The sequence below is a fragment of the Notolepis coatsorum genome (assembly GCF_963971535.1).
Source record: "Notolepis coatsorum genome assembly, chromosome: 19".
Lineage (NCBI taxonomy): Eukaryota > Metazoa > Chordata > Actinopteri > Aulopiformes > Paralepididae > Notolepis > Notolepis coatsorum.
The window spans coordinates 44,330,971-44,357,795 of record NC_140183.1 but is presented as its reverse complement, the minus strand read 5'-3'; the positions used below and the strand labels follow the sequence as shown (position 1 = coordinate 44,357,795).

At 43.1% G+C, this 26,825-nt stretch overlaps 2 protein-coding genes across 3 annotated transcripts in view; one reads left to right on the top strand and one right to left on the bottom strand.

Moving 5' to 3' along the window:
- Positions 1–92: 92 nt before the first annotated feature.
- mios (missing oocyte, meiosis regulator, homolog) lies at positions 93–20,242 on the bottom strand. 2 transcript variants are annotated; one of them, XM_084335825.1, is made up of 12 exons: positions 20,185–20,242; positions 18,770–19,663; positions 16,602–17,100; positions 16,176–16,274; positions 11,026–11,280; positions 10,747–10,916; positions 10,046–10,111; positions 9,679–9,837; positions 5,440–5,592; positions 4,674–4,878; positions 2,842–2,971; positions 93–2,651 (listed from the first exon to the last, which is right to left on the bottom strand). In XM_084335825.1, exons 2-12 carry the CDS (start codon positions 19,589–19,591, stop codon positions 2,561–2,563), a joined length of 2,649 nt encoding a protein of 882 aa, XP_084191951.1. In that variant the 5' UTR covers positions 19,592–19,663; positions 20,185–20,242; the 3' UTR covers positions 93–2,560. The 2 variants fall into 2 exon arrangements, with proteins under 2 accessions (XP_084191951.1, XP_084191950.1); XM_084335824.1 differs by having other exon boundaries at positions 20,100–20,230.
- A 743-nt stretch (positions 20,243–20,985) lies between these two features.
- The window catches only part of LOC311246028 (uncharacterized protein), a 90,270-nt gene continuing 84,430 nt past the window's right edge, over positions 20,986–26,825 (top strand). Inside the window, exons 1-4 of the mRNA XM_084336094.1 lie at positions 20,986–21,115; positions 21,641–21,792; positions 22,809–23,374; positions 26,723–26,743. Of these exons, the coding sequence (XP_084192220.1) occupies positions 21,648–21,792; positions 22,809–23,374; positions 26,723–26,743 (732 nt within the window). The 5' untranslated portion in view covers positions 20,986–21,115; positions 21,641–21,647. The remainder of the gene's footprint in view (positions 21,116–21,640; positions 21,793–22,808; positions 23,375–26,722; positions 26,744–26,825) is intronic.

The window sequence follows — 26,825 nt, the reverse complement described above, 5'->3', positions numbered from 1 at the left end:
CACACCATTTGTGTATGAAATACGAGGATGGAAAAATAAACTGTGCAAAGCTATAGAAAATATCCCACTCGGAAATGCCCCAATTTGTCACTGGGAATTTATTTTCAAAGGCAAACACAAGAAACACTTGAGGGATGAAATTCAAGGAACTTTTGTTTTCACAACGGTACACAGCTCGCCAATTTGTCAACCGTGCTCCAATATAGTTCACAAAAGGGGAGCGGGCCTATAAACCCTCCCACAGTGGGAGAGACCCTGGTGAAAGCAGCATACAGTAGCTCCCTCCCTCCTCCATGACTAAGTGATTTAGCCAGCTCTGGTGCAGCCAGGCCCCCGTCTCAATGCCTCCCCGGAGTTCAAGCTAGGAGAGCAGGGAGACAGAAACAACACATTCACAATGCGGCTTACACATAGCCGTCCCCACGGACGGCGCCCATCCTTGGGACTGATGTGTGGTATGCATATATTTGGGCACAGGAGAAAGAGGGGGGAGAGAGAGTGTGTGTGGTGTGTGGGGGGGGGGCACAGGACCCTGGCTGTCTGTTCTCTCGCCCTCTCTTTGAGTCAATGGTGTTCCGGCAGCTGAGGTTCTTTATGAAGAGAACAATCTGGAGGGTCTTGTCGGAGTGCCGAGCAGCTGCTGTTTTTTAGGGAGGCTCTTTCATGGACCACAGGCCTGGAGTGGGGAGGTGAATACACAGACCCCTCTCACCCCTCCGTACCCTTGCACTGGAAGCCCTGTCGCACAATGCCAGATGAAGAGTGGCACAGAGGAACATGAAGAGAGCAAGAGTGTTGTCATTGTGTTCTCCAGTCTCTTGTCGCCCTGGGTACCATCGTTCTTCCCCCCCCCCCCCCCAACAATGCTTTATGAGGTCTGAAGATCTTTTTGTAACTGAGACACAGACCTTAATATCACATCCACAAATATGTGAAACATATCACCCCAGGCTCTAGACTCACTGTTACACTAGTGGCACTGGTGCGACTAACTGTCTCAGGAGGTGGCACCAACACAACATTTTGTCACTTTTCTTTTATGTTCTTTATTTTCTGCCACGAGCAGTGGCTGATATAAGTGAAGTCTAGAAAAATAAACATACCAGTAGATAAATAATACAGGGGGAGTTCCTCTTTCAGTCTTGAACTGGATAATGATTTCATTCTCCTCCATTGAGCGACTGTTTTCATGCAAGCGCTGAGAAGCAGTCAGGAGAGGCTCAGTGTTTTGGTGTCATGCATCCATTACTACAGGGTGTGTTGGTCGTGCTACTTCAGATTTCCAGTTACAGTCGTCTACAATAGACTGTTGCTATCTATAAATCTCCCTGTAGGATGACATTTGAACGGGAGTTCCCGGTTCGGGGGGCGATGGTTTGCGTTTGTAGCGTAAGCGTACGCATTTAGACATATGGTCGAGATAGGAGTGATTTTATTCACCAGGATCGGGACAAGGCAAGGGCCAGGATTAGTCACAGGATTGGAACAAGACGAGAGAATGACTCAAGCAGAGAATGACGTAAAGTAGCCGACTCCAATCAGGGAGGCACATAACATTATTATAGGCTGTGGTTACTGGTTAGACATGCTCAACTAATAGAAAGATAAGCAATACCAATGCAATTACCGTAATTCCTCTAATAGTAACCCCGGCTTGTATTTGTTTCAACTGTAGCGGGTACCAGGCTTGTATTAGGAGGAGGCCTGTATAAGAGGGAGGCCTATATTTCAAATTTTCAAACGGATCATAATGAATAAATCAACATTTTGTGTCAGTTTGAACCCAGTAAAATGTACTGGGTTCATTTATTGAAACCAAGTACTGTATGAAATAGTAAACAGTGCAATTACAGGTGGTCACTGGTCATTTCAACGTTTTCAAAGTGAAATCAAGTAAATAGCTCAGTATGCAGCTCAGTATATTAGTAACCCGGCTTGTATTAGGAGGCCGGCTTATAATTGCTTAGCTCAAGAGCGCACCCGGCCATTAATAGAGACCCGGCTTGTATTTGAGACCCGGTTACTATTAGAGGAATTACGGTATGTCTAAATATAATCTTACAATAAAATAGATTACATGACTGCCTCTTTGTTTCAATCAACCATACATGGCACAGCCCCTCATCATTTTCCCAAGAGTGGGATCTCAATTGACATATCTCAAGCGTTTCTTGAACCTCCAATCACAACTGTCGCTTCCCTCTGACAAACGAAGCATTGTGCTGGATGTGCTGCCTTTCCATCATTGATTAAGTTAGTTAGAACATTAATACATCAGAATTATAAAGAATAGAGAATAATAAAGAAACTTGAACTTGAGATACACACCCTGCCTCCCTTCTGGTCATCAAAAACGCCTATGTTACAAGGTTACATTCACTCCTGACAATTAACACAATGTTTCAGACTATTTAGGCAGCCTAGACAAGGGCACTACCTGCACCCTCGTTCCCTGGCACAGTTCTAGATGTGTGTCTGTGTCAGGTGGGGTGCAGTGGGCCTGTGCTGGCTGGCTGGGGGCTGGTGTTTTCTCGGTGGGTAAGATGAGACTCATCCGTCTCTAGCTGCTGTCTGATGGTACCAGGTTCCCTGTTGTGTCCAGCTGCATGCATTTACATGTGCAGGCCGACACAGGGCACTCTGTGTGATCTCTGTAGGGGTCAAGCACAGGTGAGCGATAAACAACCAGAAAAGATCATTACTCAATAGGGAACAGAGATGTTTCATAAATGTTGCAATATTCTATGAGATCGGGGGGGAAGTATGAAGCTGTAACCGATTTCACAAAATGTCTGATGTAATCTGAACACCACTGGCACAATAATGTCGGTAGGTTCCCACCTGAACCAGCTGAGCATGTGGCCCGCGTGGCCGCCGTGTCGACAGGTGTGGCACCAGGTGAACCAGTTGTTGAACTGGGCCAGTTTGTTCTCCCTGGTCAGGTCCACCTTCTCTTCAGACTTCCCCGTGCCTTGGCAAATTCAAAGAGATGTTTTACTCCCCCAGTGCATAAACCACACACAACCAACAACAACTCCCTGACTGTGTACTTTCTGTGGGTCATCTACATTAGTATGTGTGGCGCCACCACAATGAGGAAGTTGAACTGGTCGCTGTACTCAACACGGATCAAAGTCCACTGCATCTCACACCTAGGTTTAGTATTTACATGAACCCTTTCACTACCACACTACCGAGGGGTTGGGGTTCGAGTTATCACCTGAGAGCTATGGGGGCCCCCGAAACCGTGCACCGCCGGACTTTTTTTTTTTTTTTTTTTTAATAAATTGTGGTTGTTTTCTAAGTCATATTTAGAGGAATATCTCATTAGGATTAGAATCTAATACTAATGAGTAATGGCATCACACAACAGTCTAATCATTAGACTATTGTGTGATGTCATTATTCAGTCTCATTCTTAACCATCAATATTTGTTAATTTTCTTACTCACCTCTAATATATAATGCCATATTTACTTATTTGCATTTTGCATCTGATAAAATGCAACAATTTAATTTGACAAACCCTTAACCCTAAAAACTGAAGAAAAAAAAATATTATCTATTAACAATTTATTTAGTACATTTATGTCGTACAGAACTTGTAAGTCGCTTTGGATAAAAGAGTCAGCTAAATGACTAAATGTAAATGTAGGTAACATAAATAATACTAATTCGTACATTGAAAAAATATATATATAAAAAGAAAAATTCAAATCTTTTTTTGAGAGACCCCCACAGGTGTTGTTGACTATGGGAGTCGAGACTATCTATGGGGACCAAGCACCTCATTGGCCCCCCCATAATTCGAACCCACTTAACCCTTTCACTGCGACAATACAGAAGGTTAACCCTTTCACTGTCACATGACAAAGGGTTAACCCTTTCACTAACACACTACAGACGGTTAACCCTCAGATCTACATGCGATTTTGGGGGGACGGGGGATGTCGAGTGGGGGATACAAGGTCAACAGTAGATGCCACAGAGAAGTGAGCCTCTGAAAGCAAACACCCTGAAAATTCATTTGAGATGCTGCTTAGCCCTGTGTGTCAATTATTTCTAGTTTTGATTTGTGCCTATTCACATTTGTAAATGTATCAATAAAACACATGATGGCCATTCCCAAGCTCAATTATGTGCAATAGATTGCCACAGCAAGTTTTGGGTAGATAAAAAATTGTTACAGCAATTTGGTGCTTTACCGAACCGTTTTGGCCCAATGGTAAAAAATCCCTTAAAAAAAACACTTGTGAAATGTTGACACTGTGATTTGTTATCAATAACTTTTGACATCAGAATTAGACAAACATGAATGTAATGGGGCTCTTTGGATCCACAAGAGATTTGTGTGATTCTATGGAGGTAAAAAGCTTCTATTCTTGAGGTAAAAAAGTCAAGGGACCCCTTTGAAAGTGGCCATGCCAATTCTTAACCTCACCGTTGGGCGCAATATTCAGCCCCTTTCCAGGTAAGCTACCACGGCTGGGTTGGTATCTAGGGATATCTCAAGGTCTCTAGTTTCATATTATACAACTGTCCTCGATCTAGTTTCTGAGACACTACAGCCACTGAAAGATCTCGGTCTCATAGGGTTAAAGTGACATGCTCATGATTGTCAATGGCAGTATCGGTCTACATGGTCCAGATCTAGCGTAGGCCAGGTTCCTGACCTGGGCAGTTGGAGACGGGTGTGCCCATGTTCATGAGGCAGAGGGCACAGCGTGGCAGGGGCTTCCTGCAGCCGGGGCAGCTGGTGACCTTTGACTTGGTGGGTGAGCCACTGACACCGTACTGGCTGAAGCCGCGGCCCTGGTGCGGCATGGCGGAGCAACTGTAGGAGATGGACTTCCCGCAGAAGTTACAGCTCACAAACACCTGCGCACCCCCCGGGAGGGAACGGACACAAAGGTCAGCTGATAAGAGCAGGTGGAAGTGAAACAAGGTATGCAGCTAGTTGCTCACCTGCCAGCTGTCTGGGTGTTGTTGTGGTGGCAGAGAGAGATTTAACTATTAGATAGTAAATAAACCACAGACTAACTCAAAGAGAGATTTAACTATTAGATAGTAAATAAACCACGGACTAACTCAAAGAGAGATTTAACTATTAGATAGTAAATAAACCACGGACTAACTCAAAGAGAGATTTAACTATTAGATAGTAAATAAACCACGGACTAACTCAAAGAGATATTTAACTATTAGATAGTAAATAAATCATGGACCCACTCAAAGACAGGGGGATCTTGACCAAATGCCCCAAAGCATGAGAGCCATCTAGGTTTCATTTCATGTCATTACATTGTAATCATGACTGTGGTTTATGTTTATGTATCCTTCTTCATGTGTTTAAGCAATACTCACTAACATGTTATATGTAAGTAGCCATTGGATAGAGGTGTGTGTCTGAATGTGTTTGTGTCCTTTAATGCCTTTTACCTGGGCCAGCGGTTTGGAACTGGGGTCCAACTTGCTCCTGTGGATATCAAACTCGGCTCGTTTGTGCCAGAACCGCCATGCGTCCAGCAGGTTGCGGTAGTTCTCTATCCAGCATTGCACCCTGGGGTCCTTCACCACTTCACCCGGGGATCCCTGGGGAGAGAAACGCTCAGATCAGGCAAGTTTCAGATACTGTAGTTTAAATGACAGCGCCTTCAAGGCATTAGTCCAACAGCTGGGTATGCAGGTTTTAGGAAGCACATTGCTCTGCAAAATTGGACTCAAGTCTGTTTGTACTTGCTGAGGGAGAAATGGGACTGCTGTAGGATTGGAAATCAACGGAGAACTCCTAATAAGTTATCCTCACGTTACATTAGTATTGGTGTACTTACTGTTCAACAATAAGTCCCACTGAAGTTATTTCTAAACTTTTCTAGGTGAAACCATGCCTCCCATGTCACGGAGGCATGTCCCAGATGTGGGGAATATCAATATTTTCTATTATTTTGATGTGAAGTAATGATTTTTGTATGGAAAAAACACAGCCCAATTACATCATCTTAGGTGGAACTTCATTGATAAGCAGGCTGTGAACTGGTATCTCTGGTCAGCAGGGCAGGTATCTCTGGTTAGCAGGGCTGGAGTGTGTGTGTGTGTGTCTGTCTGTCTGTCTGTGTGTGTGTGTGTGTGTGTGTGTCTGTGTGTGTGTGTGTGTGTGCGTGCGTGCATGTATAAGTATACATATGTATGTATATATACAGGCATGTATGCATGTATGTGTGTGTATGTATGTATGTATGTATGTATGTATGTATGTATGTATGTATGTATGCATATACATATTTTTCTCCTAATGATGTTTCCTTGTCTAGCTTTACCAGGTACAATAACACAACGTACACAATGTACCTAACTTGTCCTCTCCCCTGTATCTCCTTTATCTTTCTTTTACACTGTCAAAAGATCCAATAGACTTTTAGTATTACAAAAAAAACATGTCTATTCACATGTTGATCTATGTAGATAAGCGTTAAGTCATAGTGCAGTATGTTGATCTATGTAGATAAGGGTTAAGTCATAGCATGTTGATCTATGTAGATAAGGGTTAAGTCATAGCATGTTGATCTATGTAGATAAGGGTTAAGTCATAGCATGTTGATCTATGTAGATAAGGGTTAAGTCATAGCATGTTGATCTATGTAGATAAGGGTTAAGTCATAGCATGTTGATCTATGTAGATAAGGGTTAAGTCATAGCATGTTGATCTATGTAGATAAGGGTTAAGTCATAGCATGTTGATATATGTAGATAAGGGTTAAGTCATAGCATGTTGATCTATGTAGATAAGGTTTAAGTCATAGCATGTTGATCTATGTAGATAAGGGTTAAGTCATAGCATGTTGATCTATGTAGATAAGGGTTAAGTCATAGCATGTTGATCTATGTAGATAAGGGTTAAGTCATAGTCCAGTATGTTGATCTATGTAGATAAGGGTTAAGTCATAGCATTGATCTATGTAGATAAGGGTTAAGTCATAGCATGTTGATCTATGTAGATAAGGGTTAAGTCATAGCATTGATCTATGTAGATAAGGGTTAAGTCATAGCATGTTGATCTATGTAGATAAGGGTTAAGTTAAGTCATAGCATGTTGATCTATGTAGATAAGGGTTAAGTTAAGTCATAGCATGTTGATCTATGTAGATAAGGGTTAAGTCATAGCATTGATCTATGTAGATAAGGGTTAAGTTAAGTCATATCATGTTGATCTATGTAGATAATGGTTAAGTCATAGCATTGATCTATGTAGATAAGGGTTAAGTTAAGTCATATCATGTTGATCTATGTAGATAAGGGTTAAGTCATAGCATTGATCTATGTAGATAAGGGTTCATTCATAGCATGTTGATCTATGTAGATAAGGGTTAAGTCATAGCATGCAGAGAGTAATTTGAGCCCTTCACAAATGCTAACGACTGCCTGAACAGATCATTTAATTTCAATACCATTCCGAAAAGCTGTGATTCAACACTAATACATAGAAATATATTATCAAAAAAGAAGGTACTGGAACACACAGATCATCTTTAGAAGAATATTGAATAGTTTAACATTTCATCACATCTGTGTCTTCTTAGAGTTATCAATATTGGTATCAATCTTCTTGTCTGACTCGTCTAACTCAAAATATTTAACACGTCATTGAGATCAATATTTCAAAAATCTGTGATCGCAATCATATTTCTCCCCCGGAGACTTGAGATCTACTGTTGATCCCCTCTCAACTCTCCAACGGTTCAAGAGCGCCATCTGGTGGCCGATCGGCGGATCGCCCAAACCGGAAACCGGAAACGGAAGCTGGTGCTCATTCCAATTCGGTCCGATCACTCGCTAATAGTCCCGGGACTCGAGCTAGACACAATGGATAGCAATCCGTTACCAATAACTCGATAAACAACATGATTTGGACGTATATACTATTATACAACCTGGAGATGGATCGCATATTTCAACATCCCATAATATTTCTGCTCCACGCTCATCGCCCAACGCTACGAGGAAGCTACGGTGAGTTTCAGCAGGTTTTTTTAACGTGTTCGATACTAACTGCTCTAATGATCATATCACCCACACTAGATGAATCATCTAACGTTGGCCACGGAATTATAAACTACCCCCCCCCCCCCCCCCCCCCAATCCGGTCAACATCAGATGATAAGTAGTAACTTCTAGAAGCACGTCCATTTGAATTTTTTTATCTCGCGCAGATCGCTATCAAACTGTATTTGATCATCAATATAATGCATTTAGGGCTATAAATCACGTTCTGGAGAAAGCTGCAGAAAACGATAAAAACATACTTATACTTTAGACCAGGGGTGGGCAATTATTTTTCCCAGGGGGCCGAAAATAAAACTTTTATTTTGACAACCCCAGAAAGGAAGTCATTATATATGCTTTACCATCCTGATCTGTGTTAGCTCCGGTTAGCTCAGAGCGTCCGGTATAACAATACCAGCCATTGGATTACTGTTTTCTAAATTGGGGAGGCTTTTAATCGTCAAGGTAAGAGGATTTCAAGTCATGGTATCCATAAACTTCAATCGGTTCGGATCCTTTGAATGAATGAGAATGTCAACAATCACGACGACACGTTGAAATCACTGGCTGCGCTCAGAGAGGAGTGGTTAGGCAAAAAATAGTTCCAAGTATATTTGCTTATAAAACGTAATCGTCTAATTCAATTATTTTTTATTTCTCCACGTGGTGAATACACGGGTCACAACATGTTTACATGAACGTTTTGGAGTTGTATTTGGAGTGTATTCTGCAATCTGTTAATAAACTTTTCAATCAATCAATCAAACTATACACTGTTAGGGAACGTCAGGCTCCGGCCCCGCCTCACTTCCAGTGATGAAGCTAAGCTATGCTAACGGAGCGACTGTTCCCTAAGCCTAATGCATGCACAGAGACAAAAAAGGTATGTATCTTCTTGTCTAACTCCAGGGAAGATGTTAAATAAGCTAATTTCCCAAAATGTTGGAGTTTTCCTTTAAGAAATTACTTATGTGTATGGGAACTGACAAAAAAGGTAACGGTAACGCTTAAAATGTATTATTGCAGCGGCAAGAGGCGCGGTGAAATTTTTTGGGTGCACCTAAATTATGTGCTGGTGCACCTAAATGAAAAAGTTGGAGCCCTCTCTGGTGGTCGGCGATGACTTCGAACGCCTCGGGTTACTTGTATGACAAGTAAAATGTGGAAGCAGGACTTTTTTTTCTCCATGCGTTTCATTCAATCCAATCCAAAGGGGTGCAGTACCATCCGGAGAGACGATAGGAGGCGGTATTTTCCCAATGGAGCTCAGAGAGAGTTCCAGTGGTAACGTGAGGCTAGATTGATGAAATATGAATGGAACTCGCTAAAAAAATAAATAAAAAACTAGATCTCTCGTCGTTGGCACTGAACGGTTGGCATGAACTAACGAGAAATCTCGTCGTTGGCACTCAAAGTGTTAAGAGGTTTTAATATGAGTAAAAAGCAGTCAATCAATTACTAGTGAAATTCAACAACATTCACTCATTCAAGTGATCTTTTTCCATTTTCAACAACATCATTTGAACATCAAAATCAGAAACCTTGAAATATATATATAAAAATATAATAATAATTTTTTTTTTTTAAATAAGTATAACAAGTCTACATTCTCCCTACATCCTCGCTGGCTGGTTGTACCTTGAGCATGCAGAAGCTGGCGGTCTGTACGTCACCGGTGCGGTCCACATAGCTCTCCATCAGGTCCACACCGTCTTTAGTCAGCCCTGTCAGCAGGATGCCTTCCAGGTTGCCCGCCTCCTTCATCTCATTGGTCAGTTTTTCAATGTAGCGGGGCAGCTGCAGCAAAACAACCAATAGGAATCCAATTTGCCACAGTAGAAGAGGTAAATTCAGCTCACCAGGTGTAGATGGTGCACTTTGTACAAACTTAAATAAGTTTGTGGTGGTGTTACAATTGTATAAAGATATGATTGTACTATAAGTAGGGTATGATCTGCTGCCAATAACTGACTTGATATGGATTTGCTGGTAATGAAGGTCTTACCTGTGTATCGTTGAGGAACATGCAGGCAAAGGCCACTCGGTCGCGCACGGCCACACTGCTCTCATACTGACATGAAACAAGAAAATACATCTTCATAATTATTTGTATTTTTTTTTATCTTAGAAAATAAATATTTTGGTAGCAATGTGAAAACAAGGTACAACTATGTCCTGAGCATTTTTAAACCTCTCTTCATTTGCCCTACATTCTTGACTCAGACTCAAAGAGGCCCCCTAGCGGTCCACTATAGACCATTTCAAAGGTGTTTTCAGCTGCTAGGTAACAACATCATTGTTTCAGTTGAACATCCAGTCGGCAACATTCAAACATGAAGTGACGATCAGCTGATGTAACGCTTAATTTAAGTTCTAAATTTCAGTATAGTGGTAACTATCTAAACACATTTTAAGGACGTTTTAACAACTTTGGTTGTTCCCTCCTAACCGCTACAAACGTACTGTCCAGAGTCTGCCTCTCTCTCCTCAAGAATTAAAATAAATTAAAAAAATAGTGCAGCAGTGAAACGAAATAACGGGACATGGTCTGCAAACTCCAGGGTCTGTAGTACCCATTTCATCCATACTCATCATACCGGATATTTCCAAGGACGAGCATAAGGTCACGCATGCGTACATACCGGTATATTGTTATTGTTTTGTCATCATCGAACCGGTCCATAATTCATTCCCCTTTTTACTCACCAGCACTCCGTCATAGGCCCCGGCCTCGCTGGTGAGGAAGGCGAACATGACACAGAGGTAAGGGTTCTTCAGCTGCTGCCTCAAGGAGCTGCACATCTCCCTCCACAGGGAGCTCTTTTCGTCAGTGTAGCCTGACAGAGCCATGGCCACCACGTTCAGGTTCAGGTCCCCTGGAGGAAAATACGTTTTACTTTGGAGTTGTGCATGTGTGTCATGAAATGCAAAACACCTCAGATAACGACTGAAATCCAAACGTCTCCAGACTCCTCCAGTACAAACCCTTGGTGGCGGTGGCACCCTTGTTGAGGATCTGGATGGCCCGGCGGATGTCCAGGTTGAACAGAGCCACGGCAGACGCCCGCTCCCACTCGGCCTCCTGCTCCAGGGACCGTAGGAAGGGCTCCACATCGATGTCGGGCCCGCGGCTGATCCACCCGCAGAGCCGCAGGGCCAGACTGCGCTCCTCGCTGTGGTAGCGCGGCACGTCCGTCTGCCGGTCCGACCCACTCCAGCACCTGCGGTTCTCAGTCGTGCCTGGGTGAGGGGCAAAGGGGCAGAAACCGTTTTTTGTGTGGAAAATAATAATAAAAGAAATGCACAAATATTTTTCCTCTTCCCTGGAGTTCCATCTATCCAGCCAGAAGGGAGTTTTCTGCCCTAGTGTCTGTTGTCACTCCAATACAAAAAAACTCAACAGATACCCACACGCCTTGTTTTGAACAATTTAATTGAGAACATTTATGACGGGTGTACTTTGGTAGAAATAGCTCTAAATTAAAACTGTTCCCAACGGGATCTGTGGATTGTCATGGTCATGGTGATGTCATGGTTTCTGGAAAGAGACACTGCTGTTGAGTTTTTCAAATGTGATTTCTTGACATTTTGAACACCATGTTGAAGCTCCATTGTACCGGAGTGACTGCAGACACGTCTACAGCCAAACTCCAGACCTCAGCAAATCAGTCATCATCTGGATGGATAGACAGCACTCCGGGGGAAATGTGGATACATTTAGTTTTTTTTTTTTTGGTGAACTCCCCCTTTAACCGCTATTAACACTTTCATTGCCAACAACGCTATATGTCGTTTGTTCATGTCGACCGTTTATTGCCAACGACGCCATATAGCGTTTTTTTTATTAGCGATTTGAATTGATATTTCATAAATCTAGTATCACGTCAGTGCTGCAAACTCTCTCTGAGCTCCATTGGGAAAATACCGCCCCCTATCGTCTCCCAGATGGTAATGCACCCTTTTGGAATGGACTCAATGAAAATTGATGAGAAAAGAAAAATCCGGACTCCACATTTTACTTCCCAGGCAAGTAATCCGAGCCCATCGGACTCATTGTGGCCCATCAGAAGAGCGTGGAATACATATTTCCAGCACGCAGCGTTGGATCAATAAACACGATCGATATTTGGAATGGCGATCAGGAATTGGAATCATCTTTTTGGGGAACATCTGATCTGAGGTAAGGAATCTATTTTACCAGTCTTGGGATAATCAGAGCTGTTTCACCTATATCTCAGCATTTGCCCTATGTGTGTGTGTGTGTGTGTGTGTGTGTGTGTGTGTGTGTGTGTGTGTGTGTGTGTGCGTGCAATCAGGAAGAGAGATTAGATTTTTCAGCTCGCTTCTCTAGCATGCATAAATACTAGAGCTGGGCCGTTAACGGCGTTACGGCTGTACTAGTATCGCGCGATAATATAATTAACGCATTAATCTAAATTTTTTTTTTTTTTTTTTTACCTTTATTTACCCAGGGTAGGTTCGCTGAGCACAGATGCTCTTTTTCAGGAACGCCCTGCTTCACATTCACACAGTTCCATTCACACCTGGGAGCTGCCCAGTACAACCACAGTTGACACCATTGGCCACTGAGCAACTCCACTGGAGCAGTTGATTCAAGCCATGTCACATAGTTCAAGTTTGAAATTATTCTTTGTTTTGCTCCTGAGAGTGTGCTAGATACTGTACTGTACTGGTAATATTATTTATTTGTGTTAACTTCTGAATAAAACAACTTATTAAACACAAGTACATCTTATTGAACATTATTTTGATATTTCATTACCAATTATCATAGCAAAACAGCTTTTTCAAACAGTCTGTAATGCATTTTGGAAACGGGAGATGGGCTCATGGTGTAATGGGCCACCTGGCCTGAGAAACATAAGGAGGAAAGAAAAAGTAAGGACTTACTTCTGGTCATTATTTGGGTAGAACACACATATTTTGAATGCCTTCGGCAGGTTTTTTTTTTTTTTTTTTTTGAGCCATTTTAATCTAGATTAATCTAGATTAAATAGAGGATTGCAGATAGATTAATCTAGATTAAAAAAAATTATCTATGCCCACCTCTAATAAATACACATTATACTATCGATAATCTAGCGTTTATTTGAAAACGATTCATAAATAGGCCGAAAAATGTCAACGTTTTTTGTGTATTCCAGAATATTCCAGTAAAGGCTGTTTATCACGGAATCTTTATATTTTCCTGAAACTTCCAAAAAACGAGCGATTTTCAAAATGCTATAAAATAGAAATGAACCGATTAAAAAAACAATCCGTTTCGACAATGTTGACTGCAAACAAGTCATTGATAAGCGACGGCCAGATTAGACACATAGCCATAATTTAAGACATAGATTATGCGTTCACAAATATGAGAGCGCTATCATTGAAGTGGGTGGCGGCATTCAAGGGGGTAAAAAGGAAAACACGGCCGGCACGGAAAGTGTTAAAAGTTAACTGAAAACACTGTCTCATTTACAACAACAGCCTGGGGAAATAGCTGCAGTGGGAGGGAGGTGTGACATCACTCACACGTGGAAAGTGCCAAGTGAAACCATAGTCTTGTTGAACCACCGCGTCAGCAACAGTGCAATTAGGAGTTAAACGACTTGCTCAAGGGCACCTCAACAGCACCATCAGGGTGGGTGTCTTGTTCATTTCCCCTGCCCAAATCAGACCTTTTGGTCACCAATTCACTTTTTTTTTTTTATCCACTTTTTCTCCCATTTTCTATTTTTCTCCCATCCCAATTTCGTATCGTCCAATTCAACCCTCCCCTGTCTCGAACGCTGTTTCTTGCCTCCCACAAGCCGGCTGCAATGTGGACGAAGCCATACATAGCACGAGTCCCCTCCGATACTCGAGGTAGCAGCCGTCGCATCTTTTCACCTGCGCGGCGCGATCTTTCAGCGTCAGGGGTCTGCGCTCTGGAGGGGCGCCGCCCCCATCGCTTCTTGATTCTACTGCGCAGGCGCACCAACCGACCTGTAGGAGTCGCTGTCCACAACGTCCGATCCCCACCCCTCATTTTCCTTCCCCCTAATACTGCCAATTGTATTAGTACGGACGACCAGCCAAACTGAAAACAATGTGGAGAGCTGGGCTCGAACCCAGCGTCTCCAGCATTGGTGGTGAGTGCCTTGCCCACTGCACCACCTAGCCGCCCTCACAAATTCACTTCTCAAAATTCTAGGTTACAGTCATCGCCACTATGAGCAGAGTTTTGGATAGTGATTTAAAAGTAATAAGTATGTAGTTCTATACATAGTATACATGGATATATGATGCATCGTGCACCTTTCTGGGCCAGTTAGGATAAGAACTCACGGCTAACCAATCTGCCCCTAGTGGCAGTGCATTTTTTTGTAAGACCCAATTCAATCAATGGCAGAGTTTCCTAAAGCTGCTGTGACATCATGTGGGTCATGTGAGGAGTCCACAAGGCAACACGCACAGGGTTTTCTTCTTCTGCGGTACTGACATCAGTGTTGCCAAAGACGTTAATGGCAGTGAGGACTCCTCACATGACCCACATGACGTTATGGCAGCTTTATGAAACTCCGCCATTGCGTCCTGTCGTTAGCCAATGATACGCCTGAGCTGTGTGGTGGGCACGGTTGCAGAACTGTCTGATTGAAGTCATAGCTGTAGTGTAGTGTATTAAGAAAGTAAGCCCCATGCAATGGAGTGGTGTCCTGTCCAGGGGGATTGTACCCACACAACACATCTAATCTGCTTCATGTTGCAGAAACAGGAGTTAAAGGGGCACTTCATCAAAAAACAATCCTGATTTATTTTGCACATAATCTCACACACATCCAAAAACTCTAAACAGTTTTGCACACATTCATTTAGTTCAACAGTTATTAAGAGTAAATGAGTTTGAATATGGCCACCAGTGATGTCATCAAGGACATTGAATTCTTGTGTTGTGTTAATTACAGCTCAATTAAATTATAAAGTCAGACAGATTATAAGACAGGGTATTGCTATTTCTTTTATCTACATAATTTCATGGTGCTGTAATTAACACAAAAAGGGATTCAATGTCCCTGATGACATCACTGGTGGCCATATTAAAAATTATTTATTCTCAATAACTGTCAAACTAATTGAATATGTGCAAAACTGTTTCGAAATTTTGGATGTGTGTGAGATGATGTGCAAAATAAACCAGGATTGTTTTAAGCCTCTGTCTTAAATGTCTTATGAGGCGGCACGGTGGTGTAGTGGTTAAAACTGTCGCCTCACAGCTAGAAGGTCCAGGGTTTGATTGATTGATTTTATTGATGGATTAAAAACACAACAAGGATCCAAAGGATAACATGAGAAAGAGTAAAACCCTTATTTCCGTCATGGTCCCAGGTTCGATTCCTGCTTGGGGACCAGGTCGCCGCGTTGCCAGGTAGGGTATCTCCCGGGCCTTTCTGTGTGGAGTTTGCATGTTCTCCCCATGCTCGCAAGGGTTTCCCCTCCAGAATATAAAACCGAATGGAAAAACATACAGAACAGATCGCTAACGCTGTCCTGACAAAGACGGACAGGAGCACTTGGATTGGTCCCCGGACACCGCAGCCCATGTCTGCTCCTGGCTGCCCTGGGGGGGGGGGGGGATTGGTCAAGCGCAGAGACGAAATTTCATAGGCGATGAAAATGTGTGTGTTCCTGTGTGTGCCTGCCCATCGCATGCATGCGTGTGTCACTGCATGATGACATTGTCAATGTGTGCAATCTTCTTCAAAGTCCAGTTTAATCTTAATCTTAGAAGCTACCTTGGCTCAGACACTGACAAAGCATAGTTTTGTATATAGTGTGTGTTAGTTACTATGGTGCACTATGCGTGTCTTTTTTTTTTTTTTTTTAAGATTTTTTTTTTTGCGTTTTATCGCTTTATTTCTACTGGGCAGTCCAGTAGGGAGAGACAGAGGAGGAATGGGAGACAGAGTGGGGGGAAGACATTCGGCAAATAACGACGGGTTCGGGAGTCGAACCCGGGTCGGTCGTGTCGCGGCTGAGCGCGCTATGTGGTTCGCCACTGGGGCGCCCATGCGTGTCTTTTCTAATGCACTGGGAGAGGGTTTATGTGAATGTTCAAGCTGCTTCCCTGCATCCAGTTGGGGGTTGCTTACCTGAGCTGGTCTTGACGATGTTCTTGATGCCAGAGTAGACCAGGGACTGTTTGTTCCCCTGCTGTTTCAGCTCAATGTCTTCTGTGTACTGCTTCATATGTGATACTTACATAGGAAATGTAACACTGACATAGCAGGAGAACAGCATGGTGACATCTAGAGGACTAGCAGGGGATATGTGTTCAAAAACATGAGGTCACCACACAAGGCACTAGGAGGAGCACCTCAACACTCAAGTCCTGGGCCTAATAATAGTCACAAATAACAAATAATTTTCCCAATCCTGAAGTGAATGACAAATATGTACCCTACCAACCACAGCTTGTTGCCACCACGAATAACCTTTAGAAAACACTGGAATATATTGACCCCAGTGTCATCACCTCCACCAGGTCCTTCCACCTCCGTAGCCTGAGTAAAGGATATAGTATAGGTCGTACCACAGGGACTTGAGCTGTGGGTCATCCCCTCCCGCCAGCAGGTGGTTCCTCCACACCTGGATGGTGTCGTGGCCGTATCTGTTCTGGGCTCTCTGCCTCATCTTTGTGGCTATGTCCTTCTCGATCAAGTTCTCCGCTCCCTCCACCCCCTCCGCCCCGTCCTCGGCGCAGTCGTACAGGTGCCTGCCACAGGCCCACATGAACGACGTGGTGGAGCTCCAGGCCAGTGAGATGCGCTCGAACACAGTGAAGTCGGTCATGGTGCGGTTGGTGGCCGACACCACCACCATGCGGTTCATGGAAGAGGGGTGCCAGGCGAAGCTGCCGATCTGGCTGTCGCAGGGCTGCACGCTGCGCTCGATGATGGCAGGCTCCGTCTCGTCGCCCATGGGTGTGGGGGTGTGCTGCATGTCGTACAGGCGGATGATGTTGCTGTCGCGCGTCAGCGTGGCGAGGAGGCCCGTGCGGGTGGGACACCACGCCACCTGGGAACAAGAAAGGAACAAGATACAGCTTCAATAGCCACCTTCCTTCTGGGATTATCGCACAACAGCAAAACTCCTTACTGCCTCATCCAATCCTACACAGGGCAGCTTTGATATAGTCATGATAACCAAATTGGTAGTTAATTGGTACTTTATTTTAGCATACAGCTAGAATGCATCAGAATGTCTTATAACGGTTTATGACATCAGAGGCTCATATAACATGTCATGTCTTCATGAAGCAAACTAAAAACTGCGTAATGACAGTTTTAATTGATCAGAGTATCAATACAGGGAATTATGAGCTATTATGCACATTAACCCTTTCACTACCACACTACATAAGGTTAACCCTTTACTATCGCACTACAGATAGGTTAACCGTCTGTAGTGTGATCGTAAAGGGTTAACCTTCTGTAGTGTGGTAGTGAAAGAAAGGGTTAATGGGCTATGTCATTATGATTGTCCATGTATTGTATTATAGAGATATGCTTTATAGTGTTACCACCAAGAGGGTAGGAAGTAGCCCCTTTCGTGACTGTGATGCACACCAACAAGGTTTGGCCGAGTGAATCCACAGTCCCTTGCTCCTCATTAGGAAACCACCCTAGATTTACTCTGAAGAACTGGTCCAATGCGAAACATTCGTTATACAAGTATCGCAGAGAAATTTCAAAGGTACTCAGAGTTGCACAAGGGTCTTGGACAGAGAATCGCAATGATTTGAAAGCTCTGCGTTGCTAATAAACATTTTAATGTTTTTAAATTTAAATACAATTTTTATAAATGTGTAAAAAGCGAAGAACGTATGGCTGCTCTCCCCCGAACGCCACAATGAGGAGTAGGGTATATCTGCAGAGCCGCACTGCTGTCTCTGTGATTTTTACACGTTTATAATTTTTTTTTAAATGTTTATTAGCAACACCGAGCTTTCAAACCATTGCGATTCTCTGTCCAAGACCCTCATGCAACTGTGAGTACCTTGGAAATTCCTCTGCGATACTTGTATAATGAACGTTTCGCGTCGGACCAGTTCTTCAGAGTAAATCTAGGGTGGTTTCCTATTGAGGAGCAAGGGACTGTGGATTCACTCGGCCAAACCTTGTTGGCGTGCATCACAGTCACGAAAGGGGCTAGGTAGGAAGCTGCCCTCACATCCGGGTCTAAAAGTAGGAGAGGCTGTTAAGCTACTGTCTATGCTCATTGAATATTGTTAGCAGCTTCCCAGTCTCAATTCATAAAAGTGGCACTATCACCAAAAAAAACAATGCTGATTTATTTTACAGAACATCCAAATAAACTGCTTTGCACATTAATTTAGTTATTGAGAGTAAATTAGTTTTGTCATCTGGGACATTGAATCCTTGTGTTGTGTTAATTACAGCACCTTCAAATTATGCAGAGGAAAAAATAACAATACCCCTGACAGATTCAATGTCCCTGATGACATCACTGGTGGAGTGGTGGCCATATTCAAACACATTTACTCTCAATAACTGTCAAACTAAATTAATGTGTGCAGAACTATTTAGAGTTTTTGGATGTGCGTGAGATTATGTGCAAAATAAATCAGCATTGTTTTTTGGTGAAGTGCCCCATTGAAAACTAGAGTGTGGAGCTTGGCTTGGGCTGCTCTGTAAGGGTGAGCACAGGCTTCTCACAGCCTTACCTTAGTAAGTGGCTTGGGCTGCTCTGGGAGGGTGAGCACAGGCTTCTCAAACTTCCTCAGATCCCAGATGGCCACCTGGCCTTCGAAGAAGGAGGCCACGCGGTCATGGAAGTGCGGGTCCACCGTCACCCCCTGGATGGCCTTGGTGTTGACGAAGGTCTTCTGACTGGTGTTCCTCAGGTCAAAGATGGCCAGGTTACGGTGCATGCCGGCCAACAGCAGCTTTTGGTCCCGAGGCAGCCAGCAGAGGGACAGGCAGGCGTCGTTCTGCCCCAGCTCGTACAGGGGCTTGGTCAGCAACATGCCCGAGTCTATGTCCCCGGACGACAGACGGATCTTATCGGCTGCTACGCTAGAGGCCTCGGGTGAATACTTACTGCTTATGTCCCATATGAGGACAGAGAAATCCTGTCTGTGTTTGTCTAGCCCAGCAGCTAGCCAGTTGCTATCCACAGGGTTCCAGGCTAGAGTGTTGCATTGGCGAGCGTGCTTAGGCACAAATTCTTTCCCCATCAGCTCTTTACATTTAGAGTTATGGCTCTGGCCCAAACTAGTTAGGACCACTCTGCCATTAGCTTGACCTACGGCCAGCAGGCACTCAGGCTCATGCTTTGGGTACCAGGCTACACATTTCATGTAGGGGGTGTCAGAGTTAATGGCCAGCAAAGTAGCAGCAGTTTGCTCAGAGAGAGGAAGAGTACCAGCCTTGGTTTCTGCGCTGCCCACAGGTCCGATGCGGTACAGTCCCAGCTCAGAGTCACATATGACATACCGATCTGGTTGGTGGGGAGACCACAGGATGTCAGGCTTGGAGCCACTCATGATTCAAGAGTAGCTTAAAGGACCTCTTCAGGAGATTCTTCCTTCTGTAATTGGCATCTCTTTATAGCATCTCTGCATGGAGGGTGGATTTGACAGTAATGGCATTCATTATTATTATTATTAGCGATGGCACTTTATTAATGTTCCAGTGTGCAATGGATGGTATGCCGCCAGGAAAAGTCAAATATAACGTTACGTTAGTGCAAGGAATAACGTTGTGTAACGCCTGTGCATTTGACAATGCATGCACTTGACCTTACTGCGATCAAAAGGGGATGTGTAACGTTAGTGTAACTAAGCAGGTACAGTTACAGAATATGGGCGGATGTCTCTAAAAAGTTAGCACAACTTGTTTTAATAGACAGCAAACAAGTTAAGCCAACTTGTGCGAGTTCGTCGTGAGATTTCAATGTACAAGTTCATTAACATGCTAGCTAGCTAACTTCAGCTAAGTTAGCATTATCAAGTGAAATGACGAGCTAAACAAAACGCTAGCAAGGTCACTTACCTGGCAGTAGAGAACATCGACTAACTATGTGGATGTATGCTTCTATATGTTTTAGAAAAAAAGGCGTTGGAAGCATTAAACTTACAATTTGTCATACACGTGTCGACAGAGAGAGAGACTACTCTTGCGCCCGACCATGTTGTGTGTTACACCAAAACATGTCCGTGAACATTGTCTGCCAGTTACTCGTCAAATGTTCCTGTTCGGCACAGATGAACGTGTTGCTGAGACGCGCTTCTCCACGAAGTGGCGCTCCAACCAAACCCCACCAGCATCACATCACAGAGAACCAATTCATAAACCATATCACCTATCAATACTAGACGTATTCCAGGTGTTTAGGGACGACTGGTTTACATGTAAAATATGTAGTTCACTGATCAAAAGTGCCACGTGAACGATGACATTGGCGTACGGCATATGGCATAATGTAATAAAATGGCATAATGCTAGCCTAATAATAATGTTAGCCCCTTTCTTTCGTGACAGTAATAATAATGTCATCTTCACGTGAATGTTCGCAGCTTCATATTGGGGAAAATATGCGGTTCAGCGAAAGTTTCTGATACATTCTCAGGTGGATTTTGCATTAGTGGGCGAGAGTGGAATGGGAAAATCTCATTTGGGAATTTCATACACATGCATCCAAGCAATCTCCATGTACAACAACCCAAAACAGTTACAGGGGGACATTTGTATTAACCCTACAGTACCAACCCCACCAAAAGACAATACAGAATATCCTATTTATTTTAGAATAAAAAGATCGAGGATTGAATTGATCAAGAAACATGAAACAATTTGCCACACCATAATTTTTTTTAAGTCACTGGACACTGCGCATTGACTTGGTCAAAAGACCATTGCGGAGGAGCAAGAGTGCACCCCCAGCCACATCATTGACGGACTCTTTCCATGAGGTTAGGACCTGCATGATGCATCCACGACGAAATGCCACCCAAAGAAACAGAATTTATTAAACTACAAGCATTGGCTGTATTTAAATGAACTTCCAGGTAAACTATTATCTTTTTTTCTATAACATTTAAGTTTCATGCGGCATGCATGTCTCCCTTGCTACTTGTAACGTCATATCTATTACAGTTTGAATGAGAACCTGGGTGCCTATTGCATGCTTAGAAAAGTCACCATTTGGTTGTTGTTTGTTTAAAAAGTCTGAAAGTGCATAACGTTTTTACAATAGATGATTGACTATTTGACTATGACATAGCATCATGATTATTTCGTATTTTTGCCACATTTAATCAGTTGATTAATTAGTAAAGTGATGGATGGATCAGTAATGTCATAGTGAGGTTTGCTTTTATAGTCATAATATAATATAACTAACAGCAGAAGTATATAGAGGATGAGTGTCATTAGCAACATGCCAATATTATCTACTATTCCCTGACCTCCACTGGTTGGTGGGTGGGGAGTAGAAGGAGAAAAAATAAACACGAAGATCTATAATACTGAATCTATGGTGCCATTTGATTTTGCTTTGTCACATAATGTTAAATTCCTTTTTCCCCCACCAGTGTGGACATGTTGCTCAATGAAAACATGGGGAGACGAGTGGCGCTGCTTTGCCTTCTATTGTTGGCTCTCGCACATGAGGCTAGAGGCCAGAGAAGGAGAAAGACAGGACAGAAGAACAACAGCTACAGCCTACTGAGAGATGGAGGAAATGGTAATGTCATCTGATGAAGTATCCACATGTTGTTGATGATGAGTCACGGGACTATGTGGGTGTTAGCAGGCCAGGTGGTGGGAAACCAGACAGTTAGACTACAGCTCCTGTCAGGCCAACTGGCCAAGGGAGATGTTTTATAGGTGTCAGGCATACACTGTAGACTAGAGATTAGAGTACATTTATTGGCATTGCACAAGTACAACGGAATTAAATTGGTGTGACCGATTGTATGTTACTCCTTCTGCGTTGTGTTAAATGTCGATGCCCCGAGGGAGTTTCGAACATGGGTCTCCCACGCTGTGGGCGACAACATAGACCGCTGCACTAAGAGGTGAATTCACTCCTGGCTACCGTATCTATGTGTCTATTAACCCTGTTATGGGGAAGTGAGTTTAACTCGCAGCCTGCTTACTGCCACAGTCACTTCACAACACACACGTTCATCGTGACTGTGGATATTACTCACGGACCTCCGTTACATTGGCATCTAACCAGAGTGCATTGTATTGGGTAGGTATATGAACAAGCTGAAAATAAGTAAATACTGTATGATAAGCTAATGTATGTACAGTATTATATATACAGTGGTACGAGTATGAATACACTATGATAATAAACCAATCTAGTCAGTGGTTTAAATAATATGATATATAATATAATATATATACAGATATAGATATATGTGTATACAGTACAGTGTTATTATACAGTGTTATATAAATAAACTAGATGTTGGATATAGGTAGTATAATCCTATATATAATATATAATATATAATTTGAGTAGAGTTCAGAGTTGGAGTATAGTGTTCAACAGAGTTCTGTTTATATTCTGCTAAATATACTTTTGTTTCCTATGTCGTGACATGCATGTTTGACTTAAATCCCTATTAGATGACACTATCAGAAATAAGTTTTCCCCCCCTCTATGCAATTGCAATATATAATTCCAGTACAGCGTCCACACAAACATTTGGCTCAGATTTCTACTGTATTAATTTCCCTCCCACACAGATGTGACATGTGCATTTGAGGTGGCGTTCATCCTGGACAGCTCAGAGAGTGCGAAAACCATCCTGTTCGAGAAGCAGAAGGCCTTCGTGTTGCGATTGAGCACCCGCCTCTCTGTGCTGCAGGTCGCCGGATGGACACTGAGGGTGCGGATGGCCGTGCTGCAGTACAGCAGCTCTGTGTCCATAGAACATAGCTTCTCAGACTGGCAGGATATGGATGTCTTCCACAATAAAGTCAGCTCCATGGCCTACATCGGTCACGGCACCTACTCCACCTACGCCATCACCAACGCCACCCATCTGCTGGTGCATCAGACCCCGGTGGACGGCGTCAGGGTGGCGGTGCTCATGACCGACGGAGCCGATCATCCCCGCAACCCTGACGTCATCGCCGCCGCGATGGAGGCCAAAGGTCACGAAATCAAGCTCTTCGTCGTGGGGTTGTCGGACATTGCCCAGCACAGCCAGAATAACGCCAAGCTCCGAACCATCGCCAGCACGCCGTCTCAGCAGTTTGTCCAAAGTCTCACTGACCCACAGCTGGAGGAGAAGCTGATCAACGAAATGGTGAGTAGTAGTAGTAGAGGCATCGTGCCTTCCATGGTGTGATGTCATCAAACCATTCAGAATCACAATCACTTCCTTTTCACAGCAGACATTTTGCTGTGTCATAGCAAGGTAAACACAGCTGTGAACAATAACATTAATCTCATTAGTCCATTCCCTTTATGTTCACTAGTGCCACCGGGGCCCTGGTGTTGTGCATGCCGGCTCACTAGGATGGCTCATCGGCACACCTAAATGGTGTCCCTGTCTATCATATATCTTTGCACCGTCTCTTTGGACTGTATGTGATCCTGTTGTCCCCGTGTGTCATGTGAGTAAGTATCACTCACACGTCAGACACAGTGCAAGGTGTAGACAGTTGATTTATTACTTACAATATTAATTGTTGCAACATGTCATACAGTACGGTTGCAGCTGTAGAGGAAGTGCAGCGAGCGTCCAGTAGCTATACTACTAATACCATTCGATGCATTCAAGGTAGAATCTGTAATGCTGTCAAACAATGACCTCGAGGCAAAATGGCCCCTCTTGTTTACATTTGATTTGGTCTGATGTGTGGGTTGGAGTTTAGTGGGGATAGGTTGCTATTTCTTGGCCACACCTGAGAAATTCATACTATAATATGTATTGTTTCTATATAGCGATAATATATAGAGTAACTTATTATACAGTGAATCTCTCCAGACCTCTCTTGGCAGAACCTCAGGTGTGGCCAGAAATAGCAACCTATCCCCACTAAACCCACACAAAGTGCAATACTAAGCAGGGTACTTTTGCCTAGAGGGCGCTGTTTTACAGCATTTCAGACTATCTTTAAGTAAATAATGAGTATAATAGAATATATCACAGCCCTCTCAATGCCATTAGATGTCTTCAATAGATCTCTTCAAAGATATAACATGTTTTTCACTGTTGATTCTGATGCATCTTTCTTGCTATATTATGTGTTTGTACATTAAGTAAAAAAGGGGGTGTTTATTAAAAGTGTTTATTACATGGCGTTTTAACATTTGCCGAAATGCTTGATTGTGATTGGTCAATAGCGCTCGTCAGAGGTCCGTTATTACTCGTTATTACATGGCGTTTTCACATTCGCCGAAATGTTTGCTTGTGATTGGTCAACAGCCCCCCGACAGCGGTCATTATTTTTCAATAATGACCGCTGTTTTTTTCAATAATGACCGCAGTGCGCAGCTGTTGGCAATCAAGCCCACATCAGTGCAGCAAATCAGACACACCTGCCGCGCTGCACTGACAGCGGAGTGTCAGCGGAGCCAGAACAGAGGCTGCCCGCGATAATAATAATCACTTTATTTGGGCTGACAGAGCCACAGAACAACTGCGATTTGTCAAATGAATTAGGTATATTGTTAGTAAGTTAGCCATGTAATAAGCGGGATAATGTATAGCCTACATACATTATCCCTTACATAACGGACCTCTGCCAGGCAATGATGACCGCTGTGCACAGCTGGACCAATCAAGCCCACTGACACACAGATCGCAGTCATGAAAGCTGCTCAGCATATGCACAGCTGCACTCAGTCATCAGTGCAATCAGACCACAGACCTGCCGGCTGCCGGCGATGACAGCGCGGAGCGACAGAACAGAACTGCGTCTGCATTTGATCTCGTCTTGTCGATGGTGTAAAATGAATTAGGTATATTGTTAGTAAGTTAGCCATGTAATAAGCGGGATAATGTATAGCCTATACTCGGTCATTGTCGCAAAATAATTGACCTTCACTACGTTTAAAACGTTCTAAACTCCGTGTCGGTCAATTATTTTGCGACAATGACCTCGTAGCTATACATTATCCCTTACTTAGTAAATGTTTTTTTTTAACACTTTGGTCCCTAAACATGAAAAGGATGGTAAACTGAGTCAGGGCATCTCTTTCCCGCTTTATTTCAACATTCACTGCACAAGCAGTGTGCCGTCAATTAAAATCATCCTGACACCACCTTTTGGCTCCTCCAACCCTTGTGTTGATTTTGTCCTGTTCCAGCCAACTCCGTCCTCAAAGAGGGTTCAAACCCGAATCACAGAATTATGTGCGCATGGGGGGGTTTTCCCCCCTCGATTATGCATTTTCCATAATATCTACACTGCGCTCTGTCTGGAGACAGACAATACCACGGCCTGTTCTGCTTTCCAAGAATGCGTGATAACACTTCTTATTCATACTTTCCATTCATGGGAAAGACCCTTTATGCCTCATGACAGATGTTGAATTGAGATGAAATGAGAATCGGAATCACTTTATTGGCCAAAAACAGTAAATGTACTGGAATTTGTCTCGATGGTACTGGGCGTAGTAACGCATTGACAACATATTGACAAACACGGTACAAGGACAACACTTCAGACAGGCAATATTCTTTCCATTTCACCGGTAGACCTGACCTATCTGTATAATTATAATACAACTCTTGTTGTTGTATGTATCAGATAGCATAGATGTTGACTGAATGCAAGGGTTGTGTAATGAACATTTTCATTGACTGTCACCATTGTTGTTGATGATGATCTGATATGGGTCCTACTAATCACCACAAAGTACCAGAAAATACCCTAAAGTACCCCAAAATACCCAAAAGTATACCCCAAAGTACCCTAAAATACCCCAAAGTATACCCCAAAACGTTGAGGTTCTTTGGGGTATTTCGTGATACTTTGTGGTATTTTAGGGTATACTTTGAGGTACTTTGGGGTATTTCGGGGTACTTTGGGGTACTTTGGGGTATTTTAGGGTATTATGGGGTACTTTCGGGTACTTTGGGGTATTTTATGGTACTTTGGGGTATTTTGGGGTATACTTAGTTTGGGGTATTCTGGTGTACTTCAGGGTATTTTGGGGTACTTTGGGGGTATTTTGGGGTATACTTTAGGGTATTATGGGGTATACTTTGGGGGTATTTTGTGGTACTTTGTGGTACTTTGGGGTATTTTCTGGTACTTTGTGGTGATTAGTAGGACCCTCTGATATTATTGTTGACTAGGATGGTGGATGTACTGAGGATTGTGGTAATGTTGATGAATATGTTGATGTTGATGTCATCTATAACCACTAACATATTCTAGTACAGTCACATTATTGTTACATTATTTATTATGGTGCTGTGCTCTCCCTTTTTGTACTGGCTTGGCTTGATATGTATATGCTTCTTTTTCTGTTGTCCTGTCTGTTGTTAGTCCTACATGTATGGTGGCATTCTTGCAGGTTTCCCCTTGCAGGAGTAATAAAGTATTTCATGTCATATTGTATCGTTTGAAGCACTGTTTACTGTGAAGTGAGAAATCCCATTGAAACTAACAGGATGTCTTATATTGTTTTCTTAATCCAGGCTGCTCTTGCGTTGGAAGGGGTAAGTACTTGACTGAAAATGGCATTGCGATTGCAACAGTATTTCATGGTAATGATGGTAAAATGGCGGCATTCCGATGGAA

What these genes read in the sequence shown, in the direction of transcription:
- mios (XM_084335825.1), bottom strand. Translation starts at nt 19,591, where the DNA reads ATGAGTGGCTCCAAGCCTGACATCCTGTGGTCTCCCCACCAACCAGAT. An exon ending in AGCCCAAGCCACTTACTAAG is followed by an intron (nt 17,101 to 18,769) that starts GTAAGGCTGTGA and finishes TCTTGTTCCCAG; the next exon opens with GTGGCGTGGTGTCCCACCCG. An exon ending in GGGTGCCACCGCCACCAAGG is followed by an intron (nt 10,917 to 11,025) that starts GTTTGTACTGGA and finishes ATTTTCCTCCAG; the next exon opens with GGGACCTGAACCTGAACGTG.